General features: G+C 42.5%; 1 protein-coding gene across 1 annotated transcript in view; it reads right to left on the bottom strand.

Moving 5' to 3' along the window:
- The window catches only part of POU6F2 (POU class 6 homeobox 2), a 1,008,259-nt gene that overhangs the window by 596,631 nt on the left and 384,425 nt on the right, over positions 1-27,203 (bottom strand). Inside the window, exon 3 of the mRNA XM_068238300.1 lies at positions 473-679. Coding sequence (XP_068094401.1) covers positions 473-679 — 207 coding nt within the window. The remainder of the gene's footprint in view (positions 1-472; positions 680-27,203) is intronic.

Genomic DNA, 27,203 nt, shown 5'->3' on the forward strand with positions numbered 1-27,203 from the left:
ATTTGCACAAACATGGATAGAACATGCAAACACCATGTAGTATTCAGGCCTGAGCTTAATCCCAACCCTGCAAAGTAAGAGTGTTAGCCAGTTTGAGTTGATTTCATAGTTAGAGAATCACAATTGTAGCCAGAGGTACAGACTACCCAGCAAGCTCATGGTGAACCAGAACTCATTGGAGTGTGCAAGGGGCTACAATGGTCCAAAAAGCCCCCTTACTAAAATGCTATGGAAAACAAAAGTTAGAACAGAAAGTATTTGCGATAACTCAGGTTGGAGTGAGCTCCGAGATGTCTCCCAATGCATCACTGCTGAAATATGCAAATGAACCTTTTTAGATGAAGATCAACATCACGATGGCAGAAGAATAATGAAATTATTCATTTATAGAATAAATAAGTAACAGCTAAGTATTTTTAATAGTCCTTTATATTAGGGCAAGGCACACATACTTAAAAGAAAAACATAATACCTGTTGTCCAGATTTGAGCGGTGAAAGAGTTATACCCTGGGTATTAATCACTGGCAAAATCTGATTTCCTATTACAGTAGCAATGATTTGTCCCTGGGCATTAGTCAGCAGCTGTGGTGTAATTGGCTGCACATGAAATCCCTGAGCTCCACCACCTACTTGATTTGATGACACTGTATTTGGCATAAGTGGGATTGTTCCAATGATCTGAAATACAAAATATGTAGTGTTTGAGAAAACAGCAACTTTCTTTAAAGAGAACATAGACCAGAATAATATGCCTTGCATTACTACTCCTGCTGTTTGACAGCAGAGACTGTTGCTAGTGAGTTGAGTTCATATGTAGTGCCACGTTTCTCAATCTCATTTGCCATCTCTATGTCCTATGGTTTAGTCTGCCTTCTTTATGCTGTCTATCATGCAAAAATTATACTTGGCTACTATCACTTTATCTTTTATTTTCTGAAAAACCACATGGTCTATTGCTTTTTTTTTATTTCCCCCTTCTTGTCACTTTTCTCCTCCATATACCTAGCAAGATTGGTGGTTCTAACATGTATAGGGGCTTTGCTATAAACCTTTAGATTTGTCCCATTGACTTAAATGGAATTTGCCAAATTGGTCACTGAAAACTTGCAGAACCACCCAAAGGATATGTTTGTGAGAATGGCAGAGCTCTTTTTGCTATCCCCCAACTAAATCTAAATATTAAAGTGGAAACAAACTCTTGCACAGCACACAATGAAAACAAAAAAAAATATTGTTGCTGAAGAAAATTACTTCTGCCAAGGCAGCTCTGTACACAGTAAACACTGAGGCTTAACTCTTTCAGTGCCTTCTGCATAAGTGAAACCAAGTAAAACTTCAGTTTTTTTTTTTTTTTTAAAGATTTCCATTAGGCTAGGTTCACAGTGGGACGTTGCATTTAGGGGACGTTATAGGGCACATAACGTGCCCCTAACGCAACGTCTGGTGCTCTCTGATGTGGACGTCAAAGTGAGCCGCGTTGTGCAGCTCACTCTGGCGTCCGTGATGCCGTGATGCGTACTCTTGGAAGCATGCGGCATCACGTGGTCCCGCCCGGCCAATTGCCGCACAGAGCGGCCGCTCCAGGAAGTAAACACTGCACGTCACTGAGTGCAGTGAATATTAATTAGCCATGTGCCCGGCCGCTCTCCCCTCCTCCCCAACATGACTGAGCATGTGCAAACAGTCTAACGCGGCTTAGCCACTTAGAACGCACAGCATGCAGCACTTTGCTGTGTTACAATGTAACGCAACGTGGGCGCTGTGAACAGCCCACTGATTTTTCATTACTGTGCGGTGGGGCTGCGTTACAGGCTGCACTAACGTGCGCCTGTAACGTCCCACTGTGAACCTAGCCTTGTTGTAACTAGGAACTTTTTTTTGTTTTTTTTTTGTTAAAGGTTATCATGGAAGCAGGAAAATGGACAAATCAGGCGCTGCTATTGACTCTACTGTTAAATATCGGCTATTTGGAGCAAAACTGGACGAATTGGGCATTCGATAAACTGTTCCTTGCCTATTATTTATCATTTTTACAATACTAAAATGAAAAATATCATTATAAAATTATTTTTCACAATTATCATTTTTGTAAATTATCATTTTAACTTATGTTTTGTTTTGAGAATCATAATTACGTTAATTATAGTTTTGAAATGCAATTTTACTTTTTATCATTTGTTTTGAGAATTATAATTTAGGGGTCTTAGGGTTAGGCACCACCAAAGAGTTGTTATGAATTTTGGGACATCGATGACCCTGCCACCAGTGGTAGACATGGGCTCTCCCAAGGTGTGGAATATAAGTAACCACTTTTGTCTTCACCAGAGCGCTTCGCAAGGGATGATGGGCCACTACACCTATTGGGCAACAGACTACTTTGCTGCAAGTGGTCACCAGGTCGCTGACCCTGGGATTGCCCCACCGGAGACAGAAAGAACAATGGTCCACTTGAGAGGTTCAGGCAGAAGCATAGTCATGTATAGGCCAAGGTCAGGGCAGGCAGCAGACCTGCAGGAATGGAAGACAAGCAGAGGTCAGTGCAGGTGGCAAATAATCATAAATGGTAAACAGGCTGAGGTTGGGACAGGCAGCAAGTATCGTAAGGCAGGAATAGGCAAAATCAGCAACAGGCAATCAGAGGCAGGGGTGCTCTCTGGGTCCCCCAAATGCGAATTTACCCAAAAATTCGGGTGCTTTTTAAGGGTTGCCGAAGCCGAATGTTAAAACCCCGTGCCGAATCAAAATTCGAATTTTCCCGAATTTGCGCACTTGAATTCGTCCAGATGACGCGGTGGGTTCGGGGTTCGACTTCGGGATTCGGGGATGACATCATTGGGCCAGTCAGGAGTCCTCCAGCCGAGGACCTGGCAACCCTAGCAACCAATCAGAGGAGGGGAGCCTGGCCCTCCCCTCCTCTATATAAGGCGGCGGCCATGTTGCGGAGCCACGTACTTGTGACTGTGCTGGTACTGAGAGTATCTCCAGTGCTGTGCTGCGTCTGAGCAAGTGCATTCTCATTGTCAAACCTAGCGTTTTGCTTCCTAAACACCTCCTGAACACTTCTATTGTACTCTTACATAGATAGATAGATAGTAATTTGATTGTTTGTAGTCAGCTAGTGTATAATGTATACTGTGCTATTCTAGTGTTAAGCAGGCCATACACTGGCTCGATTCCCGGCCGTTTCGACAGCAGATTCGATTCTGGGATCGAATCTGCTGCCAATCGTTCGCGGTAAACGCAGCCGCCGATCCGATTTCCTCCCGAAATCGGATCGGTCCGTCGATCGCGCCGTGCGGGAAATTACCCTCGATCGCCCGCGGGTAAAGTGCGCGTCGCTAGCGGCGGCCGATCCGATCAAGTATACATTACCTGAGGCTGGCTCCCGGGCGTCTTCTCCGCACTGCACGGCTCTGTTCCGGCTCCATCCATCCCGGCGCTTCCTGTGTCACTGCAGTGACCAGGAAGTTCAAATAGAGGGCGCTCTATTTGAACTTCCTGGTCACGGAGTAACACAGGAAGCGCCGTAATGGAGCCGGAACAGAGCCGTGCAATGCGGAGATGAGGACCCGGAGCCAGCATCAGGTAATGTATACGGGGGGGGGGGGGACAGGCGGCAGGAGCAGCTCAGCAGATGGTGAATCGGTTTCAGGCTGAAATCGATTCACAATCTGTTTGCAGTAAAGGCAGCCATACGATCCCTCTCTGATCAGATTCGATCAGATAGGGATCTGTCAGCTGGTCGATCTAATGGCACATCGACCAGTGTATGGCCACCTTTAGTCTGTGTGCAGGCTAGGCCTGCTAGCCAAGGGCAGCCTTAGCCTACTACTAGCTTAGGTAGGTTAGGGATTCTAGTTAGTTGTGTACTAGTACTAGTTTAGTTAATTATTTAGTACTGTTGTAGTCTGTTAGTTTATTAGCTTCTGTACTGTGTTAGTTAGTTACTCACTGTGTACAGGCCAGCAAACATCCGATGTGATCTGTGACAGTCATCTGCCCGACCCTATTGATTGATTGCATCTGACCGTGTGTGACCGACTTAAATTGTCACTAACTGTCTGCCGCATGACTTAGTTATTGTAGTACGCTAGGGATTTATTAGTTAGCTGCGTACTTCTACTACTACTACTACCCCCAGTTCAGTAAATTTTTTCTACTGTTAGTGTGTGATTTTATTGGCTTCAGTACTGTGTTAGTTAGTTACTGACTGTGTACAGGCCAGCAGACATCTGTTGTGATCTGTGACAGTCATCTGCCCGACCCTATTGATTGATTGCGTATGACCGTCTTAAATTGTCACTAACTGTCTGCCGCATGACTTAGTTATTGTGTAGTACGCTAGGGATTTATTAGTTACAGTGGTGTGAAAAACTATTTGCCCCTTCCTGATTTCTTATTCTTTTGCATGTTTGTCATGTTTCTGCTCATCAAAAACCGTTAACTATTAGTCAAAGATAACATAATTTAACTTAAAATGCAGTTTTAAATGATGGTTTTTATTAGTTAGTGAGGAAAAAAAACTCAAAACTTACATGGCCTTGTGTGAAAAAGTGATTGCCCCCCTTGTTAAAAAATAACTTAACTGTGGTTTATCACACCTGAGTTCAATTTCTGTAGTCACCCCCAGGCCTGATTACTGACACACCTGTTTCAATCAAGAAATCACTTAAATAGGAGCTATCTGACACAGAGAAGTAGACCAAAAGCACCTCAAAGGCTAGACATCAAGCCAAGATCCAAAGAAATTCAGGAACAAATGAGAACAAAAGTACTGTAATTTAGATCTATCAGTCTGGTAAAGGTTATAAAGCCATTTCTAAAGCTTTGGGACTCCAGTGAACCACAGTGAGAGACATTATCCACAAATGGCAAAAACATGGAACAGTGATGAACCTTCCCAGGAGTGGCTGGCCGACCAAAATTACCCCAAGAGCGCAGAGAAAACTCATCTGAGAGGCCACAAAAGACCCCAGGACAACATCTAAAGAACTGCAGGCCTCACTTGCCTCAATTAAGGTCAGTGTTCACAACTCCACCATAAGAAAGAGACTGGGCAAAAACGGCCTACATGGCAGATATCCAAGGCGCAAACCACTTTTAAGCAAAAAGAACATTAAGGCTCGTCTCAATTTTGCTAAAAAAACATCTCAATGATTGCCAAGACTTGTGGGAAAATACCTTGTGGATCGCCGAGACAAAAGTTGAACTTTTTGGAAGGTGCGTGTCCTGTTAAATCTGTCGTAGAAGTAACACAGCATTTCAGCAAAAGAACATCATACCAACAGTAAAATATGGTGGTGGTAGTGTGATGGTCTGGGGTTGTTTTGCTGCTTCAGGACCTGGAAGGCTTGCTGTGATAGATGGAACCATGAATTCTACTGTCTACCAAAAAATCCTGAAGGAGAATGTCCGGCCATCTGTTCGTCAACTCAAGCTGAAGCGATCTTGGGTGCTGCAGCAGGACAATGACCCAAAAGACACCAGCAAATCCACCTCTGAATGGCTGAAGAATAACAAAATGAAGACTTTGGAGTGGCCTAGTCAAAGCCCTGACCTGAATCCTATTGAGATGTTGTGGCATGACCTTAAAAAGGCAGTTCATGCTAGAAGACCCTCAAATAAAGCTGAATTACAACAATTCTGCAAAGATGAGTGGGCCAAAATTCCTCCAGAGCGCTGTAAAAGACTTGTTGCAAGTTATCGCAAACGCTTGATTGCAGGTATTGCTGCTAAGGGTGGCCCAACCAGTTATTAGGTTCAGGGGGCAATTTCTTTTTCACACAGGGCCATGTAGGTTTTGAATTTTTTTTCTCACTAAATAATAAAAACCATCATTTAAAACTGCATTTTGTGTTCAATTATGTTATCTTTAACTAATGGTTAACGGTTTTTGATGAGCAGAAACATTTAAGTGTGACAAACATGCAAAAGAATAAGAAATCAGGAAGGGGGCAAATAGTTTTTCACACCACTGTAGCTGCATACTACTACTACTACTACTACCCATTCAGTTAATTTTTTCTACTGTTAGTGTGTGATTTTATTAGCTTCTGTACTGTGTAATAAATAATAGTTACATCACAGGCCAGCATCCGTTGTGAGTGACCTTTGACTGTCATCTGCCCGACCCTATTGAATGATTGCGTCTGACCGTGTGTGACCGACTTAAATTGTCACTAACTGTCTGCCGCACGACTTAGTTATTGTGTAGTACGCTAGGGATTTATTAGTTACCTGCGTACTACTACTACTACTACTACTACTACTACTACTACTACTACTACTACTACTACTACTACTACTACTACTACTACTACTACTACTACTACTACTACTACTAATGCCCATTCAGTTCATTTTTCCTACTGTTTATATGTCACTCCTCCTGCTGCTGCTGCTGTATTTATTTATTTATGAATTTATGAATTTATTGTATTTATTAAGCTCCAACATATTACGCCACGCTGATTTTCATCCTCCTGCTGTCTGTGTTCCTAATGCCAGGGTCCATACAATATATTGCCTGCTGCCATATGTCACTCCTCCTCGTGCTGCTGCTGTATTTATTTATTTAAGAATTTATGAATTTATTTATGAATTTATTGTATTTATAAAGCGCCAACATATTACGCCACACTGATTTTCATCCTCCTGCTGTCTGTGTTCCCAACGCCAGGGTCCACACAATACATTGCCTGCTGCTATACGTCACTCCTCCTTCTCCTGCTGCTGTATTTATCCTCCTGCTGTCTGTTTTCCCACCGCCAGGTTCCACAGAATACATTGCCTGCTGCCATACGTCACTTTTCTTGTTTTTTTTAATTACACCTATTTAAATGTGATTTCCCTTAAAAAAAAAAAAAAACCCGCATCCGAATCCCCGAACACGAATTTTTACCGAATTTTGTTAACGACACCAGAACCAAATTCAAATCCGAACCGAATTTTGCGGTCGCATCCGAATGTCCTCCTGACCCAAATTCGAATGTACCCGAATCAAATTTTGAGCATGCCTGATCAGAGGTCAGGAAAAGGCCCCAGCGGCTACTGGCACCAAGCTGATCAGAAGGAAAAGCACGGAATGCCACCAGCAGCTCACTTAAATACAAAATTTGAAGTACCCATTCCGCACGTCCGCTTATGCACGCTAACGCGGACACCCGTACGCATGCGCATACAGTAACAGCCCACATAAAACCTCCCAGATGGCATAAAAGATAGCATGCGATCGCGCACGCATGTAGATGCACGTGCACGCAACCGCGGACAACAGGTACTGTAGCATTGCCTCTACCCCACTTGCAACCTCTGGGTGCCCCCAGGTGCTGGCTTAGAAAGAAATTTACAGTGAAAGTTCTTTATCAATCTGGGAGCATGAATACCAGTAGCAGGTTCCCATGAGTTCTCTTCTATCCCATAACCTTTCCATTTAACCGGATAAAACACTTGACCAGACCTAATTTTGGAGTCTAAGATGGTCTCAACCTCAAATGCCTCACAACCATCCACCAGAACAGGCGGAGGTGGAGAAGACTGGCAATAAGAAAAGGAACCCTGGAAATGTGGTTTCAGACATGAAACATGAAAAACAGTATGAACTTTAAAAGTATCAGGTTACACAAGTTCGAAAGCCACGGGGTTAATACCTTTTTTCACTGGATAAGGACCGATAAATCTTGGTCCAAACTTCTTGAATGGAACCTGCAATTTCAAATTACAGGTAGACAACCAAACTAGTGTTGATCGAACAGTGTTCGCCACTATTCGTTATTCTCCCAATATCGGGGTGTTCGGGTTCTGCGCGAACTCATCCGAGCACCTCATGGTGCTCGGCCGAACAGCACGATCTCCTCCCCTCCCTTATTGGTGTCTTCAGGCAGCCAATAAGCGGTGACAATGCTGTTTTGCACAGCTATGGTCACACAGCCTAGCTGGCTGGTCACGTGATCGGGTGTATAATACCCGAAGCGTGGCTCGCTCCGCCATTCCTATTTGGGGTTAGCTTGGGGTAGGTAGGAAGTAGAATAGGGACAGAGAAACAAGGTGGTTAGGTGCCAACTAGGCCAGCCACAGTGCCCCAGCCTCACCACCACTGCCAGCAGCAGCCACAGTGCCCCAGCCTCACCACTGCCAGCGACCCAGCAGAAGCCACAGAGCCCCTGCCAGGTTCACCACTGCCAGCGGCCTAGCAGCAGCCTCAGAGCCCCTGCCTCACCACTGCCAGTAGCAGCCACATAGCTCCTACCACACCACTGGCAGCAGCCACAGGGCCCCTGCCTCACTGCCAGCAGGCACTGCCAGCCCACTGCCAGCACCCACTGTGCTTCCAGTACTTTCAGTGCAAGCTGTTAAAAATTGTGCCCATGAAAAAAAAACAGTATATTGCATTTTATTCTTTTGCTTAGTGGAGAAGGCACTGTCAGCAGCCACTGTGCTTTCAGTACTTTCAGTGCCAGCTAAACCTTGTGCCCATAAAAAAACAGTATATTGCATTTTACTCTTTTGCTTAGTGGAAGCCAAGGCATTGCCAGCAGCCACTGTGCTTTCAGTACTTTCAGTGCCAGCTGTTACAACTTGTGCCCATGAAAAAAAAACAGTATATTGCATTTTACTCTTTTGCTTAGTGGAGAAGGCACTGCCAGCAGCCACTGTGCTTTCAGTACTTTCAGTGCCAGCTGTTAAAACTTGTGCCCATAAAAAAATTGTATATTGCATTTTACGTTTTTGCTTAGTGGAGAAGGCACTGCCAGCAGCCACTGTGCTTTCAGTACTTTCAGTGCCAGCTGTTAAAACTTGTGCCCATGAAAAAAAAACCTGTATATTGCATTTTGCTCTTTTGCTTAGTGGAGAAGGCCCTGTCAGCAGCCACTGTGCTTTCAGTACTTTCAGTGACAGCTGTTAAAAACTTGTGCCCATAAAAAAACAGTATATTGCATTTTACTCTTTTGCTTAGTGGAAGCCAAGGCACTGCCAGCAGCCACTGTGCTTTCAGTATTTTCAGTGCCAGCTGTTAAAACTTGTGCCCATGAAAAAAAAACCCAGTATATTGCATTTTACTGTTTTGCTTAGTGGAGAAGGCACTGTCAGCAGCCACTGTGCTTTCAGTACTTTCAGTGCCAGCTAAACCTTGTGCCCATAAAAAAACAGTATATTGCATTTTACTCTTTTGCTTAGTGGAAGCCAAGGCATTGCCAGCAGCCACTGTGCTTTCAGTACTTTCAGTGCCAGCTGTTACAACTTGTGCCCATGAAAAAAAAAACAGTATATTGCATTTTACTCTTTTGCTTAGTGGAGAAGGCACTGCCAGCAGCCACTGTGCTTTCAGTACTTTCAGTGCCAGCTAAACCTTGCACCCATAAAAAAACAGGATATTGCATTTTACTCTTTTGCTTAGTGGAGAAGGCACTGCCAGCAGCCACTGTACTTTCAGTAATTTCAGTGCCAGCTGTTAAAACTTGTGCCCATAAAAAAACAGTATATTGCATTTTACTCTTTTGCTTAGTGGAAGCCAAGGCTCTGCCAGCAGCCACTGTGCTTTCAGTACTTTCAGTGCCAGCTGTTAAAACTTGTGCCCATGAAAAAAAAACAGTATATTGCATTTTACTGTTTTGCTTAGTGGAGAAGGCACTGCCAGCAGCCACTGTGCTTTCAGTACTTTCAGTGCCAGCTGTTACAACTTGTGCCCATGAAAAAAAAACAGTATATTGCATTTTACTCTTTTGCTTAGTGGAAGCCAAGGCATTGCCAGCAGCCACTGTGCTTTCAGTACTTTCAGTGCCAGCTGTTACAACTTGTGCCCATGAAAAAAAAACAGTATATTGCATTTTACTGTTTTGCTTAGTGGAGAAGGCACTGCCAGCAGCCTCTGTGCTTTCAGTACTTTCAGTGCCAGCTAAACCTTGCGCCCATAAAAAAACAGGATATTGCATTTTACTCTTTTGCTTAGTGGAGAAGGCACTGCCAGCAGCCACTGTGCTTTCAGTAATTTCAGTGCCAGCTGTTAAAACTTGTGCCCATAAAAAAAAAACAGTATATTGCATTTTACTCTTTTGCTTAGTGGAGAAGGCACTGCCAGCAGCCACTGTGCTTTCAGTACTTTCAGTGCCAGCTGTTAAAACTTGTGCCCATAAAAAAACAGTATATTGCATTTTACTCTTTTGCTTAGTGGAGAAGGCACTGCCAGCAGCCACTGTGCTTTCAGTACTTTCAGTGCCAGCTGTTACATCTTGTGCCCATAAAAAAAACAGTATATTGCATTTTACTCTTTTGCTTAGTGGAAGCCAAGGCTCTGCCAGCAGCCACTGTGCTTTCAGTACTTTCAGTGCCAGCTGTTAAAACTTGTGCCCATGAAAAAAAAAACCTGTATATTGCATTTTACTCTTTTGCTTAGTGGAGAAGGCACTGTCAGCAGCCACTGTGCTTTCAGTACTTTCAGTGACAGCTGTTAAAAACTTGTGCCCATAAAAAAACAGTATATTGCATTTTACTCTTTTGCTTAGTGGAAGCCAAGGCACTGCCAGCAGCCACTGTGCTTTCAGTACTTTCAGTGCAAGCTGTTAAAACTTGTGCCCATGAAAAAAAAACAGTATATTGCATTTTACTCTTTTGCTTAGTGGAGAAGGCACTGTCAGCAGCCACTGTGCTTTCAGTACTTTCAGTGCCAGCTAAACCTTGTGCCCATAAAAAAACAGTATATTGCATTTTACTCTTTTGCTTAGTGGAAGCCAAGGCATTGCCAGCAGCCACTGTGCTTTCAGTACTTTCAGTGCCAGCTGTTACAACTTGTGCCCATGAAAAAAAAACAGTATATTGCATTTTACTCTTTTGCTTAGTGGAGAAGGCACTGCCAGCAGCCTCTGTGCTTTCAGTACTTTCAGTGCCAGCTAAACCTTGCACCCATAAAAAAACAGGATATTGCATTTTACTCATTTGCTTAGTGGAGAAGGCACTGCCAGCAGCCACTGTTCTTTCAGTACTTTCAGTGCCAGCTGTTAAAACTTGTGCCCATAAAAAAACAGTATATTGCATTTTACTCTTTTGCTTAGTGGAAGCCAAGGCACTGCCAGCAGCCACTGTGCTTTCAGTACTTTCAGCGCCAGCTGTTAAAACTTGTGCCCATGAAAAAAAAACCTGTATATTGCATTTTACTCTTTTGCTTAGTGGAGAAGGCACTGTCAGCAGCCACTGTGCTTTCAGTACTTTCAGTGACAGCTGTTAAAAACTTGTGCCCATAAAAAAACAGTATATTGCATTTTACTCTTTTGCTTAGTGGAAGCCAAGGCACTGCCAGCAGCCACTGTGCTTTCAGTACTTTCAGTGCCAGCTGTTAAAAATTGTGCCCATGAAAAAAAAACAGTATATTGCATTTTACTCTTTTGCTTAGTGGAGAAGGCACTGCCAGCACCCACTGTGCTTTCAGTACTTTCAGTGCCAGCTATTAAAACTTGTGCCCATAACAAAAACAGTATATTGCATTTTACTCTTTTGTTTAGTGGAGAAGGCACTGCCAGCAGCCACTGTGCTTTCAGCACTTTCAGTGCCAGCTGTTAAAACTTGTGCCCATAAAAAAATTGTATATTGCATTTTACACTTTTGCTTAGTGGAGAAGGCACTGCCAGCAGCCACTGTGCTTTCAGTACTTTCAGTGCCAGCTGTTAAAACTTGTGCCCATGAAAAAAAAACCTGTATATTGCATTTTGCTCTTTTGCTTAGTGGAGAAGGCCCTGTCAGCAGCCACTGTGCTTTCAGTACTTTCAGTGACAGCTGTTAAAAACTTGTGCCCATAAAAAAACAGTATATTGCATTTTACTCTTTTGCTTAGTGGAAGCCAAGGCACTGCCAGCAGCCACTGTGCTTTCAGTACTTTCAGTGCCAGCTGTTAAAACTTGTGCCCATGAAAAAAAAAACCAGTATATTGCATTTTACTGTTTTGCTTAGTGGAGAAGGCACTGTCAGCAGCCACTGTGCTTTCAGTACTTTCAGTGCCAGCTAAACCTTGTGCCCATAAAAAACAGTATATTGCATTTTACTCTTTTGCTAAGGGGAAGCCAAGGCATTGCCAGCAGCCACTGTGCTTTCAGTACTTTCAGTGCCAGCTGTTACAACTTGTGCCCATGAAAAAAAAAACAGTATATTGCATTTTACTCTTTTGCTTAGTGGAGAAGGCACTGCCAGCAGCCACTGTGCTTTCAGTACTTTCAGTGCCAGCTAAACCTTGCACCCTTAAAAAAACAGGATATTGCATTTTACTCTTTTGCTTAGTGGAGAAGGCACTGCCAGCAGCCACTGTACTTTCAGTAATTTCAGTGCCAGCTGTTAAAACTTGTGCCCATAAAAAAACAGTATATTGCATTTTACTCTTTTGCTTAGTGGAGAAGGCACTGCCAGCAGCCACTGTGCTTTCAGTACTTTCAGTGTCAGCTGTTAAAACTTGTGCCCATAAAAAAACAGTATATTGCATTTTACTCTTTTGCTTAGTGAAGAAGGCACTGCCAGCAGCCACTGTGCTTTCAGTACTTTCAGTGCCAGCTGTTAAAACATGTGCCCATAAAAAACTGTATATTGCATTTTACTCTTTTGCTTAGTGGAGAAGGCACTGCCAGCAGCCACTGTGCTTTCAGTACTTTCAGTGCCAGCTGTTACAACTTGTGCCCATGAAAAAAAACAGTATATTGCATTTTACTCTTTTGCTTAGTGGAAGCCAAGGCTCTGCCAGCAGCCACTGTGCTTTCAGTACTTTCAGTGCCAGCTGTTAAAACTTGTGCCCATGAAAAAAAACCTGTATATTGCATTTTACTCTTTTGCTTAGTGGAGAAGGCACTGTCAGCAGCCACTGTGCTTTCAGTACTTTCAGTGACAGCTGTTAAAACTTGTGCCCATAAAAAAACAGTATATTGCATTTTACTCTTTTGCTTAGTGGAGAAGGCACTGCCAGCAGCCACTGTGCTTTCAGTACTTTCAGTGCCAGCTGTTACAACTTGTGCCCATGAAAAAAAACAGTATATTGCATTTTACTCTTTTGCTTAGTGGAAGCCAAGGCTCTGCCAGCAGCCACTGTGCTTTCAGTACTTTCAGTGCCAGCTGTTAAAACTTGTGCCCATGAAAAAAAAACCTGTATATTGCATTTTACTCTTTTGCTTAGTGGAGAAGGCACTGTCAGCAGCCACTGTGCTTTCAGTACTTTCAGTGACAGCTGTTAAAACTTGTGCCCATAAAAAAAACAGTATATTGCATTTTACTCTTTTGCTTAGTGGAGAAGGCACTGCCAGCAGCCACTGTGCTTTCAGTACTTTCAGTGCCAGCTGTTAAAACTTGTGCCCATAAAAAAAACCAGTATATTGCATTTTACTCTTTTGCTTAGTGGAGAAGGCACTGCCAGCACCCACTGTGCTTTCAGTACTTTCAGTGCCAGCTATTAAAACTTGTGCCCATAACAAAAACAGTATATTGCATTTTACTCTTTTGTTTAGTGGAGAAGGCACTGCCAGCAGCCACTGTGCTTTCAGCACTTTCAGTGCCAGCTGTTAAAACTTGTGCCCATAAAAAAAACTGTATATTGCATTTTACTCTTTTGCTTAGTGGAGAAGGCACTGCCAGCAGCCACTGTGCTTTCAGTACTTTCAGTGCCATCTAAACCTTGTGCCCATAAAAAACCCAGTATATTGCATGTTACTCTTTCGCTTTGTGGAGAAGGCACTGCCAGCAGTCACTGTGCTTTCAGTACTTTCAGTGCCAGCTGTTACAACTTGTGCCCATGAAAAAAAACAGTATATTGCATTTTACTCTTTTGCTTAGTGGAAGCCTAGGCTCTGCCAGCAGCCACTGTGCTTTCAGTACTTTCAGTGCCAGCTGTTAAAACTTGTGCCCATGAAAAAAAAAACCTGTATATTGCATTTTACTCTTTTGCTTAGTGGAGAAGGCACTGCCAGCAGCCACTGTGCTTTCAGTACTTTCAGTGCCAGCTGTTAAAACTTGTGCCCATAAAAAAAACCAGTATATTGCATTTTACTCTTTTGCTTAGTGGAGAAGGCACTGCCAGCACCCACTGTGCTTTCAGTACTTTCAGTGCCAGCTATTAAAACTTGTGCCCATAACAAAAACAGTATATTGCATTTTACTCTTTTGTTTAGTGGAGAAGGCACTGCCAGCAGCCACTGTGCTTTCAGCACTTTCAGTGCCAGCTGTTAAAACTTGTGCCCATAAAAAAAACTGTATATTGCATTTTACTCTTTTGCTTAGTGGAGAAGGCACTGCCAGCAGCCACTGTGCTTTCAGTACTTTCAGTGCCATCTAAACCTTGTGCCCATAAAAACCCAGTATATTGCATGTTACTCTTTCGCTTAGTGGAGAAGGCACTGCCAGCAGCCACTGTGCTTTCAGTACTTTCAGTGCCAGCTGCTAAAACTTGTGCCCATAAAAAAACAGTATATTGCATTTTACTCTTTTGCTTAGTGGAAGCCAAGGCACTGCCAGCAGCCACTGTGCTTTCAGTACTTTCAATGCAAGCTGTTAAAACTTGTGCCCATGAAAAAAAAACAGTATATTGCATTTTACTCTTTTGCTTAGTGGAGAAGGCACTGTCAGCAGCCACTGTGCTTTCAGTACTTTCAGTGCCAGCTAAACCTTGTGCCCATAAAAAAACAGTATATTGCATTTTACTCTTTTGCTTAGTGGAAGCCAAGGCATTGCCAGCAGCCACTGTGCTTTCAGTACTTTCAGTGCCAGCTGTTACAACTTGTGCCCATGAAAAAAACCAGTATATTGCATTTTACTGTTTTGCTTAGTGGAGAAGGCACTGCCAGCAGCCTTTGTGCTTTCAGTACTTTCAGTGCCAGCTAAACCTTGCGCCCATAAAAAACAGGATATTGCATTTTACTCTTTTGCTTAGTGGAGAAGGCACTGCCAGCAGCCACTGTGCTTTCAGTAATTTCAGTGCCAGCTGTTAAAACTTGTGCCCATAAAAAAAAAACAGTATATTGCATTTTACTCTTTTGCTTAGTGGAGAAGGCACTGCCAGCAGCCACTGTACTTTCAGTAATTTCAGTGCCAGCTGTTAAAACTTGTGCCCATAAAAAAACAGTATATTGCATTTTACTCTTTTGCTTAGTGAAGAAGGCACTGCCAGCAGCCACTGTGCTTTCAGTACTTTCAGTGCCAGCTGTTAAAACATGTGCCCAAAAAAAAAATGTATATTGCATTTTACTCTTTTGCTTAGTGGAGAAGGCACTGCCAGCAGCCACTGTGCTTTCAGTACTTTCAGTGCCAGCTGTTACAACTTGTGCCCATGAAAAAAAACAGTATATTGCATTTTACTCTTTTGCTTAGTGGAAGCCAAGGCTCTGCCAGCAGCCACTGTGCTTTCAGTACTTTCAGTGCCAGCTGTTAAAACTTGTGCCCATGAAAAAAAAACCTGTATATTGCATTTTACTCTTTTGCTTAGTGGAGAAGGCACTGTCAGCAGCCACTGTGCTTTCAGTACTTTCAGTGACAGCTGTTAAAACTTGTGCCCATAAAAAAAACAGTATATTGCATTTTACTCTTTTGCTTAGTGGAGAAGGCACTGCCAGCAGCCACTGTGCTTTCAGTACTTTCAGTGCCAGCTGTTAAAACGTGTGCCCATAAAAAAAACCAGTATATTGCATTTTACTCTTTTGCTTAGTGGAGAAGGCACTGTCAGCACCCACTGTGCTTTCAGTACTTTCAATGCAAGCTGTTAAAACTTGTGCCCATGAAAAAAAAACAGTATATTGCATTTTACTCTTTTGCTTAGTGGAGAAGGCACTGTCAGCAGCCACTGTGCTTTCAGTACTTTCAGTGCCAGCTAAACCTTGTGCCCATAAAAAAACAGTATATTGCATTTTACTCTTTTGCTTAGTGGAAGCCAAGGCATTGCCAGCAGCCACTGTGCTTTCAGTACTTTCAGTGCCAGCTGTTACAACTTGTGCCCATGAAAAAAAACAGTATATTGCATTTTACTGTTTTGCTTAGTGGAGAAGGCACTGCCAGCAGCCTTTGTGCTTTCAGTACTTTCAGTGCCAGCTAAACCTTGCGCCCATAAAAAACAGGATATTGCATTTTACTCTTTTGCTTAGTGGAGAAGGCACTGCCAGCAGCCACTGTGCTTTCAGTAATTTCAGTGCCAGCTGTTAAAACTTGTGCCCATAAAAAAAAAACAGTATATTGCATTTTACTCTTTTGCTTAGTGGAGAAGGCACTGACAGCAGCCACTGTGCTTTCAGTACTTTCAGTGCCAGCTGTTAAAACTTGTGCCCATAAAAAAACAGTATATTGCATTTTACTCTTTTGCTTAGTGGAGAAGGCACTGCCAGCAGCCACTGTGCTTTCAGTACTTTCAGTGCCAGCTGTTAAAAGTTGTGCCCATAACAAAAACAGTATATTGCATTTTACTCTTTTGTTTAGTGGAGAAGGCACTGCCAGCAGCCACTGTGCTTTCAGTACTTTCAGTGCCAGCTGTTACAACTTGTGCCCATGAAAAAAAAACAGTATATTGCATTTTACTCTTTTGCTTAGTGGAAGCCAAGGCTCTGCCAGCAGCCACTGTGCTTTCAGTACTTTCAGTGCCAGCTGTTAAAACTTGTGCCCATGAAAAAAAAACAGTATATTGCATTTTACTGTTTTGCTTAGTGGAGAAGGCACTGCCAGCAGCCACTGTGCTTTCAACTTTCAGTGCCAGCTGTTACAACTTGTGCCCATGAAAAAAAAACAGTATATTGCATTTTACTCTTTTGCTTAGTGGAAGCCAAGGCATTGCCAGCAGCCACTGTGCTTTCAGTACTTTCAGTGCCAGCTGTTACATCTTGTGCCCATGAAGAAAAAACAGTATATTGCATTTTACTCTTTTGCTTAGTGGAAGCCAAGGCTCTGCCAGCAGCCACTGTGCTTTCAGTACTTTCAGTGCCAGCTGTTAAAACTTGTGCCCATGAAAAAAAAACCTGTATATTGCATTTTACTCTTTTGCTTAGTGGAGAAGGCACTGTCAGCAGCCACTGTGCTTTCAGTACTTTCAGTGACAGCTGTTAAAAACTTGTGCCCATAAAAAAACAGTATATTGCATTTTACTCTTTTGCTTAGTGGAAGCCAAGGCATTGCCAGCAGCCACTGTGCTTTCAGTACTTTCAGTGCCAGCTGTTAAAACTTGTGCCCATGAAAAAAAACCTGTATATTGCATTTTACTCTTTTGCTTAGTGGAGAAGGCACTGTCAGCAGCCACTGTGCTTTCAGTACTTTCAGTGACAGCTGTTAAAACTTGTGCCCATAAAAAAACAGTATATTGCATTTTACTCTTTTGCTTAGTGGAGAAGGCACTGCCAGCAGCCACTGTGCTTTCAGTACTTTCAGTGCCAGCTGTTACAACTTGTGCCCATGAAAAAAAACAGTATATTGCATTTTACTCTTTTGCTTAGTGGAAGCCAAGGCTCTGCCAGCAGCCACTGTGCTTTCAGTACTTTCAGTGCCAGCTGTTAAAACTTGTGCCCATGAAAAAAAAACCTGTATATTGCATTTTACTCTTTTGCTTAGTGGAGAAGGCACTGTCAGCAGCCACTGTGCTTTCAGTACTTTCAGTGACAGCTGTTAAAACTTGTGCCCATAAAAAAAACAGTATATTGCATTTTACTCTTTTGCTTAGTGGAGAAGGCACTGCCAGCAGCCACTGTGCTTTCAGTACTTTCAGTGCCAGCTGTTAAAACTTGTGCCCATAAAAAAAACCAGTATATTGCATTTTACTCTTTTGCTTAGTGGAGAAGGCACTGCCAGCACCCACTGTGCTTTCAGTACTTTCAGTGCCAGCTATTAAAACTTGTGCCCATAACAAAAACAGTATATTGCATTTTACTCTTTTGTTTAGTGGAGAAGGCACTGCCAGCAGCCACTGTGCTTTCAGCACTTTCAGTGCCAGCTGTTAAAACTTGTGCCCATAAAAAAAACTGTATATTGCATTTTACTCTTTTGCTTAGTGGAGAAGGCACTGCCAGCAGCCACTGTGCTTTCAGTACTTTCAGTGCCATCTAAACCTTGTGCCCATAAAAAACCCAGTATATTGCATGTTACTCTTTCGCTTTGTGGAGAAGGCACTGCCAGCAGTCACTGTGCTTTCAGTACTTTCAGTGCCAGCTGTTACAACTTGTGCCCATGAAAAAAAACAGTATATTGCATTTTACTCTTTTGCTTAGTGGAAGCCTAGGCTCTGCCAGCAGCCACTGTGCTTTCAGTACTTTCAGTGCCAGCTGTTAAAACTTGTGCCCATGAAAAAAAAAACCTGTATATTGCATTTTACTCTTTTGCTTAGTGGAGAAGGCACTGCCAGCAGCCACTGTGCTTTCAGTACTTTCAGTGCCAGCTGTTAAAACTTGTGCCCATAAAAAAAACCAGTATATTGCATTTTACTCTTTTGCTTAGTGGAGAAGGCACTGCCAGCACCCACTGTGCTTTCAGTACTTTCAGTGCCAGCTATTAAAACTTGTGCCCATAACAAAAACAGTATATTGCATTTTACTCTTTTGTTTAGTGGAGAAGGCACTGCCAGCAGCCACTGTGCTTTCAGCACTTTCAGTGCCAGCTGTTAAAACTTGTGCCCATAAAAAAAACTGTATATTGCATTTTACTCTTTTGCTTAGTGGAGAAGGCACTGCCAGCAGCCACTGTGCTTTCAGTACTTTCAGTGCCATCTAAACCTTGTGCCCATAAAAACCCAGTATATTGCATGTTACTCTTTCGCTTAGTGGAGAAGGCACTGCCAGCAGCCACTGTGCTTTCAGTACTTTCAGTGCCAGCTGCTAAAACTTGTGCCCATAAAAAAACAGTATATTGCATTTTACTCTTTTGCTTAGTGGAAGCCAAGGCACTGCCAGCAGCCACTGTGCTTTCAGTACTTTCAATGCAAGCTGTTAAAACTTGTGCCCATGAAAAAAAAACAGTATATTGCATTTTACTCTTTTGCTTAGTGGAGAAGGCACTGTCAGCAGCCACTGTGCTTTCAGTACTTTCAGTGCCAGCTAAACCTTGTGCCCATAAAAAAACAGTATATTGCATTTTACTCTTTTGCTTAGTGGAAGCCAAGGCATTGCCAGCAGCCACTGTGCTTTCAGTACTTTCAGTGCCAGCTGTTACAACTTGTGCCCATGAAAAAAACCAGTATATTGCATTTTACTGTTTTGCTTAGTGGAGAAGGCACTGCCAGCAGCCTTTGTGCTTTCAGTACTTTCAGTGCCAGCTAAACCTTGCGCCCATAAAAAACAGGATATTGCATTTTACTCTTTTGCTTAGTGGAGAAGGCACTGCCAGCAGCCACTGTGCTTTCAGTAATTTCAGTGCCAGCTGTTAAAACTTGTGCCCATAAAAAAAAAACAGTATATTGCATTTTACTCTTTTGCTTAGTGGAGAAGGCACTGCCAGCAGCCACTGTACTTTCAGTAATTTCAGTGCCAGCTGTTAAAACTTGTGCCCATAAAAAAACAGTATATTGCATTTTACTCTTTTGCTTAGTGAAGAAGGCACTGCCAGCAGCCACTGTGCTTTCAGTACTTTCAGTGCCAGCTGTTAAAACATGTGCCCAAAAAAAAAATGTATATTGCATTTTACTCTTTTGCTTAGTGGAGAAGGCACTGCCAGCAGCCACTGTGCTTTCAGTACTTTCAGTGCCAGCTGTTACAACTTGTGCCCATGAAAAAAAACAGTATATTGCATTTTACTCTTTTGCTTAGTGGAAGCCAAGGCTCTGCCAGCAGCCACTGTGCTTTCAGTACTTTCAGTGCCAGCTGTTAAAACTTGTGCCCATGAAAAAAAAACCTGTATATTGCATTTTACTCTTTTGCTTAGTGGAGAAGGCACTGTCAGCAGCCACTGTGCTTTCAGTACTTTCAGTGACAGCTGTTAAAACTTGTGCCCATAAAAAAAACAGTATATTGCATTTTACTCTTTTGCTTAGTGGAGAAGGCACTGCCAGCAGCCACTGTGCTTTCAGTACTTTCAGTGCCAGCTGTTAAAACGTGTGCCCATAAAAAAAACCAGTATATTGCATTTTACTCTTTTGCTTAGTGGAGAAGGCACTGTCAGCACCCACTGTGCTTTCAGTACTTTCAATGCAAGCTGTTAAAACTTGTGCCCATGAAAAAAAAACAGTATATTGCATTTTACTCTTTTGCTTAGTGGAGAAGGCACTGTCAGCAGCCACTGTGCTTTCAGTACTTTCAGTGCCAGCTAAACCTTGTGCCCATAAAAAAACAGTATATTGCATTTTACTCTTTTGCTTAGTGGAAGCCAAGGCATTGCCAGCAGCCACTGTGCTTTCAGTACTTTCAGTGCCAGCTGTTACAACTTGTGCCCATGAAAAAAAACAGTATATTGCATTTTACTGTTTTGCTTAGTGGAGAAGGCACTGCCAGCAGCCTTTGTGCTTTCAGTACTTTCAGTGCCAGCTAAACCTTGCGCCCATAAAAAACAGGATATTGCATTTTACTCTTTTGCTTAGTGGAGAAGGCACTGCCAGCAGCCACTGTGCTTTCAGTAATTTCAGTGCCAGCTGTTAAAACTTGTGCCCATAAAAAAAAAACAGTATATTGCATTTTACTCTTTTGCTTAGTGGAGAAGGCACTGACAGCAGCCACTGTGCTTTCAGTACTTTCAGTGCCAGCTGTTAAAACTTGTGCCCATAAAAAAACAGTATATTGCATTTTACTCTTTTGCTTAGTGGAGAAGGCACTGCCAGCAGCCACTGTGCTTTCAGTACTTTCAGTGCCAGCTGTTAAAAGTTGTGCCCATAACAAAAACAGTATATTGCATTTTACTCTTTTGTTTAGTGGAGAAGGCACTGCCAGCAGCCACTGTGCTTTCAGTACTTTCAGTGCCAGCTGTTACAACTTGTGCCCATGAAAAAAAAACAGTATATTGCATTTTACTCTTTTGCTTAGTGGAAGCCAAGGCTCTGCCAGCAGCCACTGTGCTTTCAGTACTTTCAGTGCCAGCTGTTAAAACTTGTGCCCATGAAAAAAAAACAGTATATTGCATTTTACTGTTTTGCTTAGTGGAGAAGGCACTGCCAGCAGCCACTGTGCTTTCAACTTTCAGTGCCAGCTGTTACAACTTGTGCCCATGAAAAAAAAACAGTATATTGCATTTTACTCTTTTGCTTAGTGGAAGCCAAGGCATTGCCAGCAGCCACTGTGCTTTCAGTACTTTCAGTGCCAGCTGTTACATCTTGTGCCCATGAAGAAAAAACAGTATATTGCATTTTACTCTTTTGCTTAGTGGAAGCCAAGGCTCTGCCAGCAGCCACTGTGCTTTCAGTACTTTCAGTGCCAGCTGTTAAAACTTGTGCCCATGAAAAAAAAACCTGTATATTGCATTTTACTCTTTTGCTTAGTGGAGAAGGCACTGTCAGCAGCCACTGTGCTTTCAGTACTTTCAGTGACAGCTGTTAAAAACTTGTGCCCATAAAAAAACAGTATATTGCATTTTACTCTTTTGCTTAGTGGAAGCCAAGGCATTGCCAGCAGCCACTGTGCTTTCAGTACTTTCAGTGCCAGCTGTTACAACTTGTGCCCATGAAAAAAAAACAGTATATTGCATTTTACTCTTTTGCTTAGTGGAGAAGGCACTGCCAGCAGCCTCTGTGCTTTCAGTACTTTCAGTGCCAGCTAAACCTTGCGCCCATAAAAAAACAGGATATTGCATTTTACTCTTTTGCTTAGTGGAGAAGGCACTGCCAGCAGCCACTGTTCTTTCAGTACTTTCAGTGCCAGCTGTTAAAACTTGTGCCCATAAAAAAAACAGTATATTGCATTTTACTCTTTTTCTTAGTGGAAGCCAAGGCACTGCCAGCAGCCACTGTGCTTTCAGTACTTTCAGTGCCAGCTGTTAAAACTTGTGCCCATGAAAAAAAAACCTGTATATTGCATTTTACTCTTTTGCTTAGTGGAGAAGGCACTGTCAGCAGCCACTGTGCTTTCAGTACTTTCAGTGACAGCTGTTAAAAACTTGTGCCCATAAAAAAACAGTATATTGCATTTTACTCTTTTGCTTAGTGGAAGCCAAGGCACTGCCAGCAGCCACTGTGCTTTCAGTACTTTCAGTGCCAGCTGTTAAAACTTGTGCCCATAAAAAAAAACAGTATATTGCATTTTACTCTTTTGCTTAGTGGAGAAGGCACTGCCAGCACCCACTGTGCTTTCAGTACTTTCAGTGCCAGCTGTTAAAACTTGTGCCCATAAAAAAATTGTATATTGCATTTTACACTTTTGCTTAGTGGAGAAGGCACTGCCAGCAGCCACTGTGCTTTCAGTACTTTCAGTGCCAGCTGTTAAAACTTGTGCCCATGAAAAAAAAACCTGTATATTGCATTTTACTCTTTTGCTTAGTGGAGAAGGCACTGCCAGCAGCCACTGTGCTTTCAGTACTTTCAGTGCCAGCTGCTAAAACTTGTGCCCATAAAAAAACAGTATATTGCATTTTACTCTTTTGCTTAGTGGAAGCCAAGGCACTGCCAGCAGCCACTGTGCTTTCAGTACTTTCAGTGCCAGCTGTTAAAACTTGTGCCCATAAAAAAACAGTATATTGCATTTTACTCTTTTGCTTAGTGGAAGCCAAGGCACTGCCAGCAGCCACTGTGCTTTCAGTACTTTCAATGCAAGCTGTTAAAACTTGTGCCCATGAAAAAAAAACAGTATATTGCATTTTACTCTTTTGCTTAGTGGAGAAGGCACTGTCAGCAGCCACTGTGCTTTCAGTACTTTCAGTGCCAGCTAAACCTTGTGCCCATAAAAAAACAGTATATTGCATTTTACTCTTTTGCTTAGTGGAAGCCAAGGCATTGCCAGCAGCCACTGTGCTTTCAGTACTTTCAGTGCCAGCTGTTACAACTTGTGCCCATGAAAAAAACCAGTATATTGCATTTTACTGTTTTGCTTAGTGGAGAAGGCACTGCCAGCAGCCTTTGTGCTTTCAGTACTTTCAGTGCCAGCTAAACCTTGCGCCCATAAAAAACAGGATATTGCATTTTACTCTTTTGCTTAGTGGAGAAGGCACTGCCAGCAGCCACTGTGCTTTCTGTAATTTCAGTGCCAGCTGTTAAAACTTGTGCCCATAAAAAAAAAACAGTATATTGCATTTTACTCTTTTGCTTAGTGGAGAAGGCACTGCCAGCAGCCACTGTACTTTCAGTAATTTCAGTGCCAGCTGTTAAAACTTGTGCCCATAAAAAAACAGTATATTGCATTTTACTCTTTTGCTTAGTGAAGAAGGCACTGCCAGCAGCCACTGTGCTTTCAGTACTTTCAGTGCCAGCTGTTAAAACATGTGCCCAAAAAAAAATGTATATTGCATTTTACTCTTTTGCTTAGTGGAGAAGGCACTGCCAGCAGCCACTGTGCTTTCAGTACTTTCAGTGCCAGCTGTTACAACTTGTGCCCATGAAAAAAAACAGTATATTGCATTTTACTCTTTTGCTTAGTGGAAGCCAAGGCTCTGCCAGCAGCCACTGTGCTTTCAGTACTTTCAGTGCCAGCTGTTAAAACTTGTGCCCATAAAAAAACAGTATATTGCATTTTACTCTTTTGCTTAGTGGAAGCCAAGGCACTGCCAGCAGCCACTGTGCTTTCAGTACTTTCAATGCAAGCTGTTAAAACTTGTGCCCATGAAAAAAAAACAGTATATTGCATTTTACTCTTTTGCTTAGTGGAGAAGGCACTGTCAGCAGCCACTGTGCTTTCAGTACTTTCAGTGCCAGCTAAACCTTGTGCCCATAAAAAAACAGTATATTGCATTTTACTCTTTTGCTTAGTGGAAGCCAAGGCATTGCCAGCAGCCACTGTGCTTTCAGTACTTTCAGTGCCAGCTGTTACAACTTGTGCCCATGAAAAAAAAACAGTATATTGCATTTTACTCTTTTGCTTAGTGGAGAAGGCACTGCCAGCAGCCTCTGTGCTTTCAGTACTTTCAGTGCCAGCTAAACCTTGCGCCCATAAAAAAACAGGATATTGCATTTTACTCTTTTGCTTAGTGGAGAAGGCACTGCCAGCAGCCACTGTTCTTTCAGTACTTTCAGTGCCAGCTGTTAAAACTTGTGCCCATAAAAAAAACAGTATATTGCATTTTACTCTTTTTCTTAGTGGAAGCCAAGGCACTGCCAGCAGCCACTGTGCTTTCAGTACTTTCAGTGCCAGCTGTTAAAACTTGTGCCCATGAAAAAAAAACCTGTATATTGCATTTTACTCTTTTGCTTAGTGGAGAAGGCACTGTCAGCAGCCACTGTGCTTTCAGTACTTTCAGTGACAGCTGTTAAAAACTTGTGCCCATAAAAAAACAGTATATTGCATTTTACTCTTTTGCTTAGTGGAAGCCAAGGCACTGCCAGCAGCCACTGTGCTTTCAGTACTTTCAGTGCCAGCTGTTAAAACTTGTGCCCATAAAAAAAAACAGTATATTGCATTTTACTCTTTTGCTTAGTGGAGAAGGCACTGCCAGCACCCACTGTGCTTTCAGTACTTTCAGTGCCAGCTGTTAAAACTTGTGCCCATAAAAAAATTGTATATTGCATTTTACACTTTTGCTTAGTGGAGAAGGCACTGCCAGCAGCCACTGTGCTTTCAGTACTTTCAGTGCCAGCTGTTAAAACTTGTGCCCATGAAAAAAAAACCTGTATATTGCATTTTACTCTTTTGCTTAGTGGAGAAGGCACTGCCAGCAGCCACTGTGCTTTCAGTACTTTCAGTGCCAGCTGCTAAAACTTGTGCCCATAAAAAAACAGTATATTGCATTTTACTCTTTTGCTTAGTGGAAGCCAAGGCACTGCCAGCAGCCACTGTGCTTTCAGTACTTTCAGTGCCAGCTGTTAAAACTTGTGCCCATAAAAAAACAGTATATTGCATTTTACTCTTTTGCTTAGTGGAAGCCAAGGCACTGCCAGCAGCCACTGTGCTTTCAGTACTTTCAATGCAAGCTGTTAAAACTTGTGCCCATGAAAAAAAAACAGTATATTGCATTTTACTCTTTTGCTTAGTGGAGAAGGCACTGTCAGCAGCCACTGTGCTTTCAGTACTTTCAGTGCCAGCTAAACCTTGTGCCCATAAAAAAACAGTATATTGCATTTTACTCTTTTGCTTAGTGGAAGCCAAGGCATTGCCAGCAGCCACTGTGCTTTCAGTACTTTCAGTGCCAGCTGTTACAACTTGTGCCCATGAAAAAAACCAGTATATTGCATTTTACTGTTTTGCTTAGTGGAGAAGGCACTGCCAGCAGCCTTTGTGCTTTCAGTACTTTCAGTGCCAGCTAAACCTTGCGCCCATAAAAAACAGGATATTGCATTTTACTCTTTTGCTTAGTGGAGAAGGCACTGCCAGCAGCCACTGTGCTTTCAGTAATTTCAGTGCCAGCTGTTAAAACTTGTGCCCATAAAAAAAAAACAGTATATTGCATTTTACTCTTTTGCTTAGTGGAGAAGGCACTGCCAGCAGCCACTGTACTTTCAGTAATTTCAGTGCCAGCTGTTAAAACTTGTGCCCATAAAAAAACAGTATATTGCATTTTACTCTTTTGCTTAGTGAAGAAGGCACTGCCAGCAGCCACTGTGCTTTCAGTACTTTCAGTGCCAGCTGTTAAAACATGTGCCCAAAAAAAATGTATATTGCATTTTACTCTTTTGCTTAGTGGAGAAGGCACTGCCAGCAGCCACTGTGCTTTCAGTACTTTCAGTGCCAGCTGTTACAACTTGTGCCCATGAAAAAAACAGTATATTGCATTTTACTCTTTTGCTTAGTGGAAGCCAAGGCTCTGCCAGCAGCCACTGTGCTTTCAGTACTTTCAGTGCCAGCTGTTAAAACTTGTGCCCATGAAAAAAAAACCTGTATATTGCATTTTACTCTTTTGCTTAGTGGAGAAGGCACTGTCAGCAGCCACTGTGCTTTCAGTACTTTCAGTGACAGCTGTTAAAACTTGTGCCCATAAAAAAAACAGTATATTGCATTTTACTCTTTTGCTTAGTGGAGAAGGCACTGCCAGCAGCCACTGTGCTTTCAGTACTTTCAGTGCCAGCTGTTAAAACGTGTGCCCATAAAAAAAACCAGTATATTGCATTTTACTCTTTTGCTTAGTGGAGAAGGCACTGTCAGCACCCACTGTGCTTTCAGTACTTTCAATGCAAGCTGTTAAAACTTGTGCCCATGAAAAAAAAACAGTATATTGCATTTTACTCTTTTGCTTAGTGGAGAAGGCACTGTCAGCAGCCACTGTGCTTTCAGTACTTTCAGTGCCAGCTAAACCTTGTGCCCATAAAAAAACAGTATATTGCATTTTACTCTTTTGCTTAGTGGAGAAGGCACTGCCAGCAGCCACTGTGCTTTCAGTACTTTCAGTGCCAGCTGTTAAAACTTGTGCCCATAAAAAAACAGTATATTGCATTTTACTCTTTTGCTTAGTGGAGAAGGCACTGCCAGCAGCCACTGTGCTTTCAGTACTTTCAGTGCCAGCTGTTAAAAGTTGTGCCCATAACAAAAACAGTATATTGCATTTTACTCTTTTGTTTAGTGGAGAAGGCACTGCCAGCAGCCACTGTGCTTTCAGTACTTTCAGTGCCAGCTGTTACAACTTGTGCCCATGAAAAAAAAACAGTATATTGCATTTTACTCTTTTGCTTAGTGGAAGCCAAGGCTCTGCCAGCAGCCACTGTGCTTTCAGTACTTTCAGTGCCAGCTGTTAAAACTTGTGCCCATGAAAAAAAAACAGTATATTGCATTTTACTGTTTTGCTTAGTGGAGAAGGCACTGCCAGCAGCCACTGTGCTTTCAACTTTCAGTGCCAGCTGTTACAACTTGTGCCCATGAAAAAAAAACAGTATATTGCATTTTACTCTTTTGCTTAGTGGAAGCCAAGGCATTGCCAGCAGCCACTGTGCTTTCAGTACTTTCAGTGCCAGCTGTTACATCTTGTGCCCATGAAAAAAAAACAGTATATTGCATTTTACTCTTTTGCTTAGTGGAAGCCAAGGCTCTGCCAGCAGCCACTGTGCTTTCAGTACTTTCAGTGCCAGCTGTTAAAACTTGTGCCCATGAAAAAAAAACCTGTATATTGCATTTGACTCTTTTGCTTAGTGGAGAAGGCACTGTCAGCAGCCACTGTGCTTTCAGTACTTTCAGTGACAGCTGTTAAAAACTTGTGCCCATAAAAAAACAGTATATTGCATTTTACTCTT

Source organism: Hyperolius riggenbachi, chromosome 5 (genome assembly GCF_040937935.1).
Source record: "Hyperolius riggenbachi isolate aHypRig1 chromosome 5, aHypRig1.pri, whole genome shotgun sequence".
Classification (NCBI taxonomy): Eukaryota; Metazoa; Chordata; class Amphibia; order Anura; family Hyperoliidae; genus Hyperolius; species Hyperolius riggenbachi.